This window comes from Mytilus edulis, chromosome 3, assembly GCF_963676685.1.
Source record: "Mytilus edulis chromosome 3, xbMytEdul2.2, whole genome shotgun sequence".
NCBI lineage: Eukaryota > Metazoa > Mollusca > Bivalvia > Mytilida > Mytilidae > Mytilus > Mytilus edulis.
Genome location: NC_092346.1, coordinates 95580066 through 95597581, shown reverse-complemented (window position 1 = coordinate 95597581; position 17516 = coordinate 95580066). Strand labels below are relative to the sequence as shown.

At 34.6% G+C, this 17516-nt stretch overlaps 1 protein-coding gene across 1 annotated transcript in view; it reads right to left on the bottom strand.

Annotated features, from left to right (window-relative positions):
• Positions 1-7586: 7586 nt before the first annotated feature.
• The window catches only part of LOC139517838 (uncharacterized), a 48481-nt gene continuing 38551 nt past the window's right edge, over positions 7587-17516 (bottom strand). The window contains exon 8 of the mRNA XM_071309293.1: positions 7587-7863. Within this exon, the coding sequence (XP_071165394.1) occupies positions 7601-7863 (263 nt within the window). The 3' untranslated portion in view covers positions 7587-7600. The remainder of the gene's footprint in view (positions 7864-17516) is intronic.

The window sequence follows — 17516 nt, the reverse complement described above, 5'->3', positions numbered from 1 at the left end:
GAATGTTCGTAAATCTTCTTACCCAAGTCACGGTGGGTATGGTTGTCCTGCGAGAGAACGTACTGTGCTGGTGATTTGGTCCTGTCAGGTGCTGGTGGGGTCCTGATTCTGTGCTGGTGGGTTTGTTTACATTGTATCAGAACGGCAATAAAACGACTGTTTTGTTGCTTAATTTTTCTCTGATGCGTCATAAGTACTATGCAAAGTATATTACAACAATATTATATTGAAAAAGTCGTACAAGTTCGTTAAACGGAATTGTCCTGACGCTGTGCTGGTGATGAGAAAAACGGTCCTGGTACTGTGCTCCAATGTCCTGGTTCTGTGCCTTTATATTTTAGTTAAAAGAAGCATATATTCAAGATCATTGATGCTGCATTGTTATTGACTAATTAACTGTTGTCTGCTTTCTTGAAATTGACATTGTTGTGAATCTGTTTACTGTTATTATGAGAGAAAAAATACACCTATTTTTTTTTATTTTTTTTTTAAATTAACTGTAATTTTATTTATTGGCCTGTTGATGGAACCCTTCTTGTCCCTTTTAAGATAAGAAAATATGTTAACGATTTTCGGGATTACGATCCTTTTGCAAGATTACCAAAATACGTTGTAATTTATACAATACTTATATAATGCAGATGATGTGGTATGTTTGTTGTCAATGGAAAAATTTCCGTAAGATACCAAAGAAAGTATGTGTTAACAACCATACGTCATCGTACGACCTTCAACAATAACCGATAAAATAAAAATGTAAAAGGTTTTGCATAAAAATGGAGAGCAAAAATATAGAACAAAGGACTTACTGGGCGTTTGAATCATATGTCTTTAGCAGCTTTAAACACATTTGTTTGTGAACAATTGAGTGCTGACTATAAGAAAGACAATAGTATTGCGGGTTTGCTTGTTTTGGTGTTTTTTTCGGGGGGTGGGGGGGGGGATAAGTTAAAGCGAGATTACAGTGAAAGTTTTAAGGTTGGAATAGTTTCCCGTAAGATTTAAAAGTTGTATTTTAAAAGAAAAATTCGTAAGGGTTCCGCGGAACCCAGTGTCTCGCCTACTTTTGCTGTTAATCGCAGACTCAACAAAATGAGGAAAAACATCAATAAAAATTTCCCTCTCGATACTGTCTTTTGATTGAAAGAAGCTTCCAAGTTTGGTAAAAAATCCAGGATAGTTTATGAATGTAATAAATGTTTTATAAACTTTAACTGCAGACTGTATTTAATGTTAACTGGAAGAAAAACTAAGTCCATTGGTAAGTAAAATACGGAAAAAGTGAATTTTTTTTTTTACAAAATTTACTTCTGAATAATATCTTATGATCAGAAACAAGCTTCTGTCTAAGTTTGGTAGAAATCCAGGATAGTTTAAGAACATTATAAAAATTTTAAAAACTTTAACTCACACGGCGACATATAAAAAATCGAGGAGCAAGTGATGAGAACTTATTTTAATAAGATTGAGTTTAAGAAAGTTATTAAAATTTCAAAAACTTTAACCACAGAGTGAATGTAATGTTTCCTCGCAGAAAAACTAAGTCCATTTATAAGTAAAATACGGAAAAGTGGAAATTTATTTTTACAAAATATTCTTCTTGATACTATCTTATGATCATAAACAAGCTTCTGTCCAAGTTTGGTACAAATCAAGGATAGTTTATGAAAGTTATTAAAATTTTTAAAACTTTAATCACAGAGTGAATGTAATGTTTCCTCGCAGAAAAACTAAGTCCATTTATAAGTAAAATACGGAAAAAATGGAATTTTTATTTTTACAAAATTTACTTCTGGATACTTTCTTATGATCATAAACAAGCTTCTGTCCAAGTTTGGTAGAAATTCAGTATAGTTTAAGAAAGTTATTAAAATTTCAAAAACTTTAACCACAGAGTGAATATTTGTGGACGCCGCCGACGACGACGACGACGACGACGCCAACGACGACGGAATGTAGGATCGCTTAGTCTCGCTTTTTCGACTAAAGTCGAAGGCTCGACAAAAATGTATCTTATAGCTATTAAGAATCACTTGCTGTATCTGTAAGATATTTTCAACATTTTTTTTTGTCTGAAGGGTTATCAGGTATTTTTTTTTCGAAAACCTAGTACACACTAACAAAACTAAGATTTCTTAGCTTTTTCATTTCAAAATTCCAAAATAGCTTGTTAGCTAAACCGTGAGGTCATTTTTAGGTAAGGTAAAGTACCCTCCTTTCGAAGTAGCCTGGTCCTACAGACAGAAAGATGTGTCATTTGTCGGACTAGTCTACTCTTAAAGTAGGGTAGTTTACATAACTTACAATGACTTTTCTGTTCAGCAAGCAAGATAACCAAAGTAATCCCTTTGTCTACACACTCATTGAAATTGGCTGTAATATTGCAAAAGTTCAAGCGATAGGGGCAAACTTACCGAGTAAAAAAAAAATCAAAATGTCTATCTACCTTGCACATTTTAGAAAATTCAGATCAGATAACGAAACTTGGTCCAGCAACATTTATAAGCAATTTAAGATTTTGATCCTCACAGTTTCCATTCACCACAAATATTCTCGTTACAACGAATCATTTAAATACAAAAATACGAGTTGCAGCCTTTGGTTATCTATTTTAAAATAATTGTATACGGATAAAGATATGAAAGGCAGCAGGGTCACCTGGGTGAGGAGTCCATGTCATCTGAAATAAATGCTAAGCACAGTGGCGGATCCAGAACTTTTCCTAAGGGCGGGCCCGCTGACTGACCTAAGGGGGGGGGGGGGGTCGCTCCAGTCATGCTTCAATGATTCCCTATATAATCAACCAAATTTTTCCCACGAAAGGGGGGGGGGGGCCGGGCCTGCCAGCCCCCCCCCCCTGGATCCGCCTATGAAGCATATATCTAGATAGCGACAGATAACCATGACATTAAAAAACTCTCTTCTTTTCGATTTTTTTCGAACAAATTGACACATAAAATGAATTATATAGTATTGTGGAATTTTTAACTTGTGTTCAATTCATTGGTTACACCTTTTACTAGAATAACAATCCTGTCAAGTATGAGCTGGGTAAAATATTTCAGAAAAGAAGAAGGAAATGTGAAAGTTTCGGTGCGTCAGGTGCAACAGCATACGAACAGCTAACATGCCTCGTCAGGATGGAAGCTAAAAAGTCCACGAAAATTTGATTTAAAACCTTTATTCGTTCCAACAAAGTCAATGATATTTTGTTGAGGATTTAACCGTCTACGACAACAAGATTTTTTTTTTAGAATTTACAGCTCTTCTATAAATACATGCAAAGCAAACCTAGTTTAAATTGCTTGCTATGATTGTTTGGATGGTTGTAAACGACAGGTAAGTAGTATGTTTACTATATACTAGAATTTGTTTGGACAATAAACATTAACTTCAATTCCTGTCAGTTTGTATTTGTCCAATCAAATCCCAGTATGTATTGAAACTCCGCCTACCTATTGTTTGAAAATATCCTTGGAGCAAACATAGCAAGCAAGTCAATCACAGTTATTTTTTGCATGCTTTTAAAGAAGAGTTTTACTATATAATGCAAAGAAGCGTTTAAGTCTTTCGCCAAAAAATACTATCAATTTCTTTTTGTCCTATGTAAACTTCCGTACCAGTTCCTTCCATTCATGATCATTAAATTGAACTGTAAAATATTTCTTGGTACTTTCTTAATTCCTTTATAAATCTTATGTAAACATAATTATGACAATAACTTTTGTGAGCACAAGATTCACTGCACACTTTTAATTAAAGTTCTGCTTAATCAAACATTAAAATGTGAACTTAAGTTTTGAGACTTTTTTAATCGACACGATTGGGATTTTTGCATATGAGAACATGTTTTATCTATTAGTTGAAAATGCGGCTTTGAACTAACTTTCAGTACCTGTGAGCATTTGTTGTTCAATAATGTGTGTCTTTGTGTTATTATTTTTGTGGTAAATTGTTGTGTTGCTACACCACTGTAACAATGAAGGAGGAAATGGGGGGAGGGGGGGGGGGAGCGCTAACAAACATGTCTATGCAGCATGGGCTTTGATCATTGTTGAAGCATCAATGTAAGGGGCATTTAATATCTTAATAAAACTATTTTTATTTCAGATAGTATATATTGTTATCTGATATTGGACGAAAGAGGTTGCCCTGTTATGTAATTGTGTAATATAAGTAACGATCATTTGAAAACACATATTAAACAGCCAAATGGATGCACAAGAGCTAAAATAGGAGTCATAGATCCTATTGACAATAATTATCTGCCCAATTTTATTGATTTTGTAACATTTGTTTCAAATATGAGCAACTTCTTATCCAAAATCACCAGCACCGTATCAGGACCCACCAGCACAATGACAGGACCCACCAGCACAGTATCAGGACATGAATAAATTGAAAAAATGCTAAATTTTAATAAATTGCAATGTTTTTTCACAAAATAGTTTTGTCGTGTGGATTGCGGTATAGAAAGCGGACTCTATGAGCATTTTTGTTTTATTTTTTCAGTTCGAGATTTTCTGAAAATGAGCATTTTTGTGTTACGCTTACTGAAACAGTTTAGAGGGTCAACTTTTTAATGCTTTACATATGAACCCATAAGAAACAAAATTGAAAAATCTCAACTGTTTTTTTCAATTTTTTATGAGTGAAAACGTCAAAAATCATCATTTTCGTCTTTGTTTACATTTTTTCATTGATCACCAGCACCCGTCAGGACCGAATCACCAGCACAGAACATTCTCTCGCAGGACAACCATACCCACCGTGCAAGTTATTTTTACGGACATTTGTAAAATTTATATTTTGTGTGGAGGCAAACATTTTACAGAGTTGGATAATTTTGGAATTCTTGGATTTTTGATAAATTTCATATCGAAATTCCACTAAATTTGAATATTGACCTATTTGGTCGCTATGAAAAGTATCAGTTGAATTTTATCAAAAAAAAATAAAGTTATTTACTGACAAATTACTTCTTTTACAGATCTAAGATGCAAGATATAAAACCTTATATAACAGGACTTCAAAATTACATAAGAGAAAACTTGGTTTTAGAAGAAAAAAAACCATATTTCCTTAAAAAAAGTTAAGTGTTGAAGAAAACAACTTGTACTAGAACCCCTAGTCTTAGGTCACTGATAAAATTTTAATGGGGGTAAATCCATATATAGATAGCAGAATTTAGGTTGCTCTTTTGTGTACCCTACATGGTATTACGTCAATGTGTTATTGCACAAAAAATACAGTATCTACTGAACATACTTTCCCAAACTGAGAGATGAATCAGGTGTAGAAAAATATGAAATAATTTTACATACAGGTGAAAATGAATTTTTGATATTTTTTTTTAATTTTGTATTCACTGCATGATAAAAGACCTAAAAGCACTAGTGGCCTTAGGTTTTTAAAAATAGCAAAAAAAAGTAAACGTTCATGATACCATGGAAGTATTATATTGACCAATATAATACTTCCATGATGAAACATATTCAAATTTATTTCTGATAAGTATAATGAAATTACTTCACTTAACTGTGTATGTAGAATTTTTGACAGTGCTAGAAAGTGGGGAAAATCATAAAGACTATCATTATCTCTAATGGGCCTGAAAATACTACCGTGCCACCTATATGTTCCTGCACTACTTTTATCATATTAATGGAAATACTTAATCCATATATTGCACACTGTTATAGCATAATATGCTTATAATGCTTATTTATTTCACTTGCTTGATTATTGTGCCACATTCTAATATGACGTGCTTCTTTCGCTTTATGAATAACCCCATGCTCTAAATCCAATATTTTTTTCTGCACATGCGTATATTGACTACTGCAGAATAATGAATTTTATCAAATTAGCATGCATTTAATATATTTCATTAACTTAAAACACTTCCAAATTCTTAAATGATGCACATATTGTTACTAATTCATTTATTATGACTGTAATCAGTCCATGCTGTAATGTGTTGCATTCTGAAATTGCCGTGACATATTTGACCAAGATACGACATCCGTTCATGCTGGCTGTTCAAAACTCCTCCCTCTGAAAAATCACAGTGCCAGCCGTTTGCTTCTTCCCAAACAAAAAAGGGAGGTTCATGGAAAGCCTACATAATCGCTTTACCCTTATACACATTGGACATAGAAATTACTTTAATTGTCCTAATCAGAATCGAAATAATTGATGCAAGCTATACTTTTTTGTAGTTTTAACATGGGTAGGCATTATATTCGTGTTATTTTAGCCCTCACTATCGCTCGGGCAAAAATAATCACGAATATAATGCCTACCCATGTTTAAACTACAATAAAGTATAGCTTGCATCAATAATTTTTTTTAAATATAAATATATGTAGATACCTGAAAAAAAGAATTACAAAAAAACAAATGTCCGTAGTGTTAAAAGCCAAATATCATTTCGCTTTGTAGGTAGAAAAGTGCAAACGCCCTATGCCCATGTGCGAAGTATGGGGTTATGGAAAAAAAACGACATAAAATGTTTAGTTGCAGCTGTAAAGCTTTGACTCACAGATCAATTTAAGCCATCTTGGACTAAGGACAATCCGAATTCAAAACACTCCAACAAATTTCCAAATGTTCAAGAAAGATTGACACTTGAAGATTTTTGACAAATACAAATGTACTTCTAAATAAAAATGTTATAATTTTTTTGTAAATTAATAACACTTAATCACAATTGACCAGTTGAAAGAAATAGATGGACAACTGTAGAAAATGGGCACTTTTCGAAAATGACATATAGTGGCAAACGTCTACGTTTTTATTTTTAATTTTTTTTTATCTCTAGTTGATAGTTGTCTCATCTTCTTGTTGTATGCATTATATCTGAAGCTACCCCGAAACAAGTGACAGAAATATCAGGAATGTGGAGATTGTTGTATGATCTTCATTCAGCTTTCGTTTAGTTAAAAAGAAATGTATACATTTATTTTGAATGTGACTTTTCATATCAAGGATATGCGTTATGTGATTCCACGTTATGAAACTCTACACGAAAGACCAAATGACACAGAAATTAATAGCTATAGGTCACCGTACGGCTTTCAACAATGAGCAAAACCCATACCGCATAGTCAGTTATAAAAGGCCCCGAAATGACAAATTTAAAACAATTCAAACGAGACAACTATAAGGGCGTAATATATGTACAAAAAATAATCGAAAAACAAATATTTATCAATGGCTATAAAAAAAAGTTTCTTGTTTTTCTTTGGATAAATTGTCCATAAATTATAACATCACCCTATTTGAGTGAAGTTTTTTGATTTAATGTAACAGACACATCTGAAACCTTTTGTTGTTAACTATTTATGGTAATTTTGGGATTTCAAGATGGCGGCTCGAGAAATTTCACAGTCAATTGACCGGTATTTTTTCGCAAATAACCCTCCATAACATGATATATCTGTTCATTAATTCCTTATTCAAAATTTTGGGTACAAACTCTTCTGTTTTTTTTAACGCACGGAGACTTCAAAATAATTTAAAACACTGATCTATCATGACTGCAGCTGCTTAAGCGAACTATAAAAATAGCAAACGAACTAAGATTTGTGTCAAACATTTATTTGCCAATAACTTCATTTCCTTCGTCATTTGGTATTGTTTCACAGATAAAGTTTCGACGTTCTTCACAGTTGTCATCTCTCCATTTGTATCCCCTATGTAGATCAATAAGAGCACAGTGTTCATAGTAATTGATATTGTCTGGTTCTGTAGGTGCCCAGTTCGAATAGGAAAACTTTTGCTTGCTTGGTAACCATAACCAGTTTCCCTCACTGGCAAGATCGGATGCTCCTATCCAAAATAACCCAGGATTATAGTTTCCTGAAAATATATATTTAAATGTGGGTTTTCTCTATTAACTAGAAATCGAGAAGCAAGAAGTCAATTAAGGTTGGCATTCTTATTTATTCTAAACTGGAAGCCTGTATTCAAGTTAATTATTCTTATAGCATATCTCCGAGTAGCATATATATGCATAAACATTGTGTGACATATTGTGCTTCTAAACACACTATACAAGTAGTGCAGAAAGTCATGATTATATGCAATGCCCAAATTTACGTGTACACTATTTCAAAAAGTGATTCTTTAGTTTAATGTTTGGTGGTGTCAAACATGTACAGCTTATTGTCTGCAACATTCTCACAGCCAAATGTAAACAACATAAATGCTTGATCACTGTTTAAAAAGTAAAAATCACAAAATTACTGAACTTAGAGGAAAATCAATTCGGAAAGTCCATCATCACATTGCAAAATCAAATAACAAAACGCATCAAAAACGAATGGACAAGAACTGTCATATTCCTGACTTGGTACAGGCATTTTCAAATTTAATTTACTGCTGTGTTAAAACGCACTAGTGACTTTCAATACATGTGTAAGAGTTCTCTCCCATATACTAGGTCTACCCCCTTGAATACAAATCATATAACTAAACGTAGTCGACTTCATTTGATTATTTCACGTGATCTAACCAGTATATTCGTAGTGCAGTAGAAGGTTGAATTGCGAGACCAGTCTCTTTTTTTTTCAGGGGTTGGTTCTGGAGAAAGTAGTATTTGAAACGGAGAAAAAAAACACACCTCAGAATTTTATTGTTTTTTTCATCTTTGCTACTTGTTTAACTTAAATGAGGAAACAAAAATGTTAAACGTTCTACTGTGTTTTCTAACATAATACGGCATTTTCCCTTTAAAGTTTTCACTTGATAATCTGCTTAATAGTTAATAATGCAATAACATTTTGTTCCAATACAATTTTGTTGGGGAAATTTTTGTTTTTTAAAGATTATTTTTATGACAAATCAAAGCCGGAATATTTTGTTCTAAAAAGCCTAGACCCCCACAAATCAAATGGTATGTGCCTTAGAGGAGTCCGAGTCGCTAAACTCATAAAAATAACTTTTTGTCATGTCTGATGTGCCGTATTCCAATCTGAATCGATTTTCTCGTGTGCGCGCTAAGCAGCAGGATAGAACTACACTCCCACTGGTTTTTTATTGGATAAAAAATCACCAGGCCACTTTTGAATGATGTTACAAAACATATACACCACGCCTTAATCATTAACACTAGAACACACCCGTGATATCGCGGGTCCGTGACTGAATTAAAGTATATAACTATGCGCAAGCATTATTTTAGTATTAGTATTGTCATCTGATAAAGTCATGCCGATTATAAGATACACAGTTTTCTCTGCTTTCAAATCTTTCTGTTTAAACCCGTCGAACTGGAACTTATCAATTATTGGTAATATAAGTTATTTGGAAAACAAAAGGTTCTGGAATGGAGTATTTTTTAATCAACAGCATTGTCCTATATTAGTTATAAATAAAGTTGAATTTTTTGATTCGCTAGTAGTAGAGACGGTTCAGTTTTAGGCACCCCAAAAACGCAGGGCGAGAGGGCGCTGACGTCATATGCGCATGCCCCGCCCACATTCTACTCCGGAACTGACGTCACAAGAAAAGTTGAATGGGTGGTCATGACGTCATAGTTTGACTCATCCAAATAAGGAAATAATGACCAAATGTGGTCAAAACTTTATTTTCTGTCGTACATCGAAAGAAACGTATATGACCATATAAGGAAATAAAGGAGGTTGTCATATGACCATATCAGAAAAATATACCCAAATAAGGTCAACACTTTATTTTCACTGGAAAATCGAAAGAACCACATATGACCATATATGAAATAACCCATAGTATGATATGACCATATAAGGAAAACATGTCCAAATAAGGTCAACACTTTATTTTCACTCAGAAACCGAGATAAACGCACATGACCATATAAGGAAATAACTCAGAGTATCAAATGACCATATTAGGAAAATATGTCCAAATAAGGTCAACACTTTATTTTCACTCGAAAATCGAAATAAACACACATGTCCATATATGGAAGTATGATATGGCCATATAAGGAAAATATGTTCAGACACTGTATGTCATTCAAAAATCAACCTCTTGAAAGCGATGGAGAGGGGAGGCAACTCGGGAAATGGGAGACAACTCTAGACGAACCGACATTGGTCTAGCATATCATTCTGTTTAATCATATGGCCCAAGACCACAATTAATGACCCTACTTTTCGTTGTTCACGAATATAGTTCTCTTTAATTAAAGTGTATTTTTTCTTTATTTTTTTTCTTTGCCTTTTTCATTCATTTGTTAGTTTTTATGGGGTGGAAATGAAAGAAAAGAGGTGAAATAACTTTTTGTTGAAGGTATTTTAACTGATTTTAATATGGAAAGAGTGATTTGGTCAGGTGCAAAAAGGTAATATTTACAGTTTTCGGAACATCTCTTGACTTGTCCATAGGGGTATGGATGTGTATTGGCTAAATTTGTAAGTTACATCAGAGCAATCTTTCTGAATTTTGGATATGTTTTTGGACTAGTACTATACATTACACACACACAAAATTTGACAAAAAGATTAGGTGCAATTTTTTCAATGAGACAAAAAGTTATAAAGAACTAATAGAGGAATTAATTGTGGTCTGTGGCCTAAGAGGCTGATACCCAAAATCTTGAAAATGAAGAAAGGGCCAATTTTTTTGGCAGAAAGTCACTTCAAATGATAAATATTATTGGTTTATTGTAATTTTATTCCATATTAATCCCTTAACTGGTTATATTATGCAATTTAAGGCAATTTTGGCCATTTTGATGCAATAATAGCCCTTTGACCCCAGTTTCAGCCCTTGCTGGCAATTATGTTGGACCCTTTTTATATTTTATAATATATTACTACTCTATTGTCTTACAAAACATCACATCTTCAAAATGGATGCATAATAATTTGGGTAAAATGATTATTGGGTACTTCTTTATTTTTATTTAACTTCTTTTTTTTCTGGGGTGGGCCAAATTTTTTATTTTTTTTTTATCAAATGGGAGAAAAAAAGGAAAAGAAATTTTGAAACTACTGTACAACAACTTCAGATTCTTTTTTTGATATTTGGGTGGCCCTAAAAAGGACCTTTTATGATTCTGTTTGCTGGTGGCTCTGGTATCTCAGTCTGCAGCAGGTCTAGGAAGCTTTGGTTTGCAGTAGCTGTCTCATGGTCCTGGAACTGTAAGGCAGGCTGTGGATCTAGTTGACCTTTGCAGTAGTAGTCATGCTTTTTGTTCATTTCTCTCCATGTCTTGTGCTCTGCCAGCCTTTCTGCATTCTGCTGTTATCTCCTTTTTTTGAACTTCTGGTCTAAGTATGTAATCTTGGTTATATTTAAAGTCAGTGTCCATTTTCTTGAGGTAACGTTTACTTCGTTCTGAAAGTTCTACTCCTAGATTCGTACATTTAAGTTGTGTCGAGGTTCCCGGCATATTGTTGTTTCTATGTACTCCTGAAGCAAGTCGTTCTTCCATATTTTTGGAGTAAATTACATTTTTGGGCAAATTAACACTCAGTGCTCTATGAACTCCTTCATTCTTGTTTGTATTGTCATAAAGTTTCATGCTTTCAATAGCTGCTGTAGTTAATTTCATTTTCAGGATTTCTTGAAGTAAAAATTGATCTGTTTTATCCATTTGTAGGGCAGTGATCTGGTATGTAGACAAGTAATGTGAACGACCCCACCAGTTGAGTGCATCATCACCTTTACAGACAATGGAATATTCATGACACTGGGTGCAATCACCACCATAGCATCTAGCACTTTTGGTAAGTCTTTGCTTATTTCATTAATGTTTTTGTCATATTTCTCCATCAGTTTCTTTAATATCATGGAGCATCTGCACTTTAGATCTTTGCTAAACACTGTCTTAAGTTGTTTATTTTCCTCTTTGGTTTTACCATGGAACATTCCAGGGCTGTATTGAGCTCGCAAAGAGGCCCTGAATTGAGATTGTCCCAAATGTACATGGTCTGCCAGTCTTTCTACTTTCCACATTGGTTCCACAGCTGTAAGGGCTTCTTCAATACCTTTAGCTGAACGTCCATCTCCATCTGTGGTCACATACCGTACCAGACATTCTGGAGTCCTATCTGGTTTCCCATCTCTTTTCCCAGCTCGTACTCTGACAGGGCAGCAGCTCTGTATAAATTTGCTGTACATTCTTCATGACCAGGACATTCTATTGGAAAGCCTTTCCCTCTAAGCCAAGCCCCTTTCCAACACATCTTATTCTGTACAACAGCAGCTACAATAAACTTTCTATCTGTTATTGTTTCTATTCCCAGTGCAAAAACCTGAGTCGCATTCTGACCAGGCTTCTTTTTACTAACTATTGTGTTGCTGTGGTATCGTGCATCCACAGTAATGTAAATTTCATTTTCTGGGACACCTCGCCTCCTGTTCTCTTCTTTTACTAGTTCCAGTTTCTGCGCCATGTCTGTTTTGTTCAGCTTGACCATTTCAGCTGCTACTTTGCTGGATGTGCGTTGCATACTGCTTCTACATGGTGGTGGTGTGTCAAATCCTGCAAGTAGTTGCTGCACTGTTGTATTTCCAATTGGACAGTCCTGCAAAGCAGATGCTAGGGCTACATTTGGTTGTCCTGGGTTGGGTCCTGGTTTGCCATTATCTATTTCCTTGTACATCTTCATTCTGTCTCCAATAAAATCACAATTTATGCATTTCAAGGTATACTGCCAGCAAGTTCCCCACTTTTTCTGTTCATAATAGTCAGAAATAAACTAAGGACAGGATGGTGAGTCCACTTGGTGCTTATTAATATTAGTGTTGATGAAGCTTATTGTTAGTTGACTGTCGATCCACCTCATGCCAGAATGTAATGTTTTATTTTCTTCTCTTTCCAGGTCAGCATTAGCTTGTGGTCGAAGAGTACAGATGTGACCAGTTGCCTCTTTGCAGTCAGGAGATTGTAAAGTTTGCCGCACATAGGAAGTCCATGCACCAGCTGAATCCGGCATCTGTTTTGACGTCAGGCCTTCACTTTTAACCTTTGTGCCAGCTTGGAACCAACTAGGATTTCTGGAAGAGTTGTCTTTCTTTGACCTTTTCTTGCCTTTGGAATATGGGGTATAACCTTTAGTGAACATTTTGAAGAGTTAAACTGTATCAGTAATATCGCAACTTGGACTAATGACATAAACTTTGGACATATATTTATAATCAAGTGGTGTACCACATCTGCTTTGATGTACATTTTTCCTTTGATGCAATCTGTGATGTGGTGTTCCAGAGACCACCTTCAGAGGCAACTCTGAATTAACAGTGTTTACTTAGCAGTATCCAGTTGAGCCAATTATTCTAATATCAGGGGTCCAGATTAAGATTGTTTGATCAAAATCTTTGAAAATATGTTACTTAGCAATATTTGAGTAATCAATTTGACAAAAAGCATATGGATTTTTTTTATTAATTTTTTTAAATAACTTTTGTTGTCAAAATGTCATATATCTTATATATCTTTTAAATAAATATTTTTCTTACAGAAATCTTTTATAAAATTAAAATTTCTTTATGGATAAAAATAAACAACAAGGAAAGCTTCACTAAAAAGTTTATTTCAGTCTCATATTTCAAGTAATAAAGAAATTACACTAGTTTGAAATTTTCTTTACATGTAATCTGATCTGAGGTTACATGTGAATATTGGTACCTCAGGTAAACAGGCCAAGTACCTGTGAAATTTGTCTAATGAGTGTTTATGTTATATTTTACTTATTACAGATAAGATAAGTAATTTTTTAAGATAAGTTTTGAAAGTAAATTCTCTTTATAAATATTTTTAATGGAATTTAATTCATGTTCAGTCTTGGTATATTAACTAAATTTAAAAGAATTTAAGAAAACAAATTATTTTAATTCAAAAACTGATTTTTTGATAAATTGTCTTTCAGAATCTAGAAATGTAACCATTTAGCTACTATATACAGTTTACTTTTTTAAGATATCATGTTTAACAAGAAAGTTATTAAACTTTTACTTTTCCTAGTAGTTACATGTTTTAAAAGTTTCATGTCAGAAAATACCTAGAATTATCAACATGAGGGTAGTGTTATTAAAACTACCAGAACTGCCATATAACTTGTCGGATTGATTTGATATTTTGTATGCTAGTTCGATATAGAATATAGAATTAATGACCCTACTTTTCGTTGTTCACGAATATATTTCCCTTTAATTAAAGTGTATTTTTTCTTTATTTTTTTTCTTTGCCTTTTTCATTCATTTGTTAGTTTTTATGGGGTGGAAATGAAAGAAGAGAGGTGAAATAACTTTTTGTTGAAGGTATTTTAACTGATTTTAATATGGAAAGAGTGATTAGGTCAAGTGCAAAAAGGTAATATTTACAGTTTTCGGAACATCTCTTGACTTGTCCATAGGGGTATGGATGTGTATTGGCTAAATTTGTAAGTTACATCAGAGCAATCTTTCTGAATTTTGGATATGTTTTTGGACTAGTACTATACATTACACACACAAAAAATTTGACAAAAAGATTAGGTGCAATTTTTTTAAGAGACAAAAAGTTATAAAGAACTAATAGAGGAATTAATTGTGGTCTGTGGCCATATATAGGAAGGAGTGATGTATGGCGTCCACAATAACGACGTGTCTAGTTTTAAACGTTTATTTATTCACAAACAAATTCATTGGTAAATGTTTTTCAATTCGGATTCGATCGTCTTTGGATCTCGAGCGGTGAGTTCGTTCACGATATCTTCCAGTGTGAAGTCCTTGTGTCTGTATTTGACGAAATGTATGCAGTACAATCCACGACTGTCGCCGTCTTCGGGCTGCACTCGCACCCGACTGAACTTGTATCGGGGTCCGTTGGCGACCAACATGTCTCTGAAGCGAGATCGATACTTTCTGGCGCTCGACCGAACGAATCGAAAAATTCGACGGGTCCCTCTCGCGGGAAGTGGAACGCCACCCAGTGAATGCCCTTGCCGTCGCAGTCGTCCGTGTTGACGACGAAACTGCGGGGCCTGTTCGAGACTTCATCCGGCAGTTCATCGGCACAACACACGGTCGCCGGCAGGTCTTCGAGATAACACTCCAGTTCGTATCCGTAGGTTCCCTCCACGCCGTCGTCTTCCGTTCTGCATCGTTTGGTGGATGGTTCGTCGCCACAGTCCCTCTCTTGATGGATCTCGAATCCCCGGGCGTGCACAAATACCAGTCCGCATGCGCGGCAAGCCATCAGGTCCGATTCGCTTCCGACGTCTTCTTCCCCGAGTTCCATGGTGTTCGATTCGCTTCCGGTGGAATCGACGTCTTCGTCCTCGTCTTCGGCGTCGTCCTCGCCTCCGCCCAAGACGTCGCTACGTAATCTCAAGTATTAGGGTATAGCGGCCTTCAAATCCACCAGAAGGTATTCGAAGGATCTCCTCGTGGCCTCTCGGAACGTTTGCATCAAGAGGTGTCTCTGACTCGGATACGTCTGTCTACCTAGCGTGGCGACGGGCTGGCGATCGACTGGATTGTCGAAGAGGACCAGGTAGTGACAGTTTCTCCTCTGAGTCGGATCCTTCCCGAAATACAGGTTCTGATTCACAGCCACCACCGACAGGTTCCGATGATGCGATCCTTCCGTGAACAAGTCGTTGATGCGACGGTCTTTGGCCAATGTCGACATCAGGTAGCACTCCACAGTTAGAAAATAAAATTAAAAATGAGCCCCAAAATGTTTTATCATCTCCTATTCCTGGATTTCTAATACATTAACCTAACTGTTTGTGTTGTACATGTGCATATGTATGTAATCAGTATCTTCCATAGATTCAATTTTCCAAAGTTAAAAGGGTGAAAATTAATTCCTTTTATGTGTATCCATGGCAACATTCAGCATTTATTTACCATAAAATATTGCAAAAAGGGGGGTGAACATGTCATATATCCCCCCAAAATTTGGATCAAACTAGAATTTCAATGCCTTTGAGTGATACCTTTTTAGAAACTGTTTTCTTAAATCTTCCTAATGATCAAATAAAAAATGGGTGTCTTTCGCCTCATTTTTTCGTAAAATCCAATCACAAAGTTCGTGCGATAAAAAGTTGGAAAAAAACATTATAATAATTGCCGGACCAATGTATGGTATGGACATGCAAATACGGACTGTCATACAGAAAACAGCCTATATTACATACATTACATAACCTTGATGTTCATATAAACCCAATACAAAGGCTATTTTAATACTCAGCTATCCAAAAATGAATTTTATTGCACACTAGCTCTCATATTTAAAAAATCCACAGGGGCCAAAATGCGAAACTACACACCTAACTGTGGAGTGCTACCTTAAGGTGAAATTTTTCCCCTCCTGCCTCAATTTTTTTTATGTTTTCTGTGTTCTACTAGTTGTTACGATGAAAATGGTACCTTGGTTTTTAAAATTGGTTCAGTAATAAAGATTTTATGAAGGTTAGCAGTTGGTGTTGAAACGCGACAAAAAGTGATTTTAAAATAAATGCTGGATCATAGTGAAAAACTTCAAGTCTGTCTCATTTTTGGGGTAAATTTCTAAAACTTTTCCCTTTTTTTTTATTTGAAATTATAATATTACCTTAAAAGAGGACAAATTGTACAAGTTTTAGGTGTTTGAAAGCACTTATAGGTAATTTTTGCTGTAAATAGCATACCTTACCTTGGTTTAGAAGCTCTCAAGCAGGGTATAAATTTCTAACAGTACTGGCATCATTAAATTTAATTAATGCCAAATTATGATATAAAATCCTGCTAAAAATGTTTATTTGACTTATTCGCTTTCAAAAATATAAAGCGATACATTCTGAGATTATCATATAAAGCGCAATCTTTGGTTACAAGGGCAAAGCTAACGGGGTACAAATTTAAGACCGCAACATGTCTAAGTGTCAAAATGTGTATATTTGGTTGCTAAGGACAGTAAACAATAAAATTAACATAAATTGCATTCCTAGCAGTTTTTTTACCTTCAGAACTAAAACAAGAACATAAAAGACTAAAGATTTGTGGTCAATTTTAACTTTAAAAGTGCATTTCTGTGCTTTCTGATGTGCCATAAGGTAGCACTCCACAGTTAGAAAATAAAATTAAAAATGAGCCCCAAAATGTTTTATCATCTCCTATTCCTGGATTTCTAATACATTAACCTAACTGTTTGTGTTGTACATGTGCATATGTATGTAATCAGTATCTTCCATAGATTCAATTTTCCAAAGTTAAAAGGGTGAAAATTAATTCCTTTTATGTGTATCCATGGCAACATTCAGCATTTATTTACCATAAAATATTGCAAAAAGGGGGGTGAACATGTCATATATCCCCCCAAAATTTGGATCAAACTAGAATTTCAATGCCTTTGAGTGATACCTTTTTAGAAACTGTTTTCTTAAATCTTCCTAATGATCAAATAAAAAATGGGTGTCTTTCGCCTCATTTTTTCGTAAAATCCAATCACAAAGTTCGTGCGATAAAAAGTTGGAAAAAAACATTATAATAATTGCCGGACCAATGTATGGTATGGACATGCAAATACGGACTGTCATACAGAAAACAGC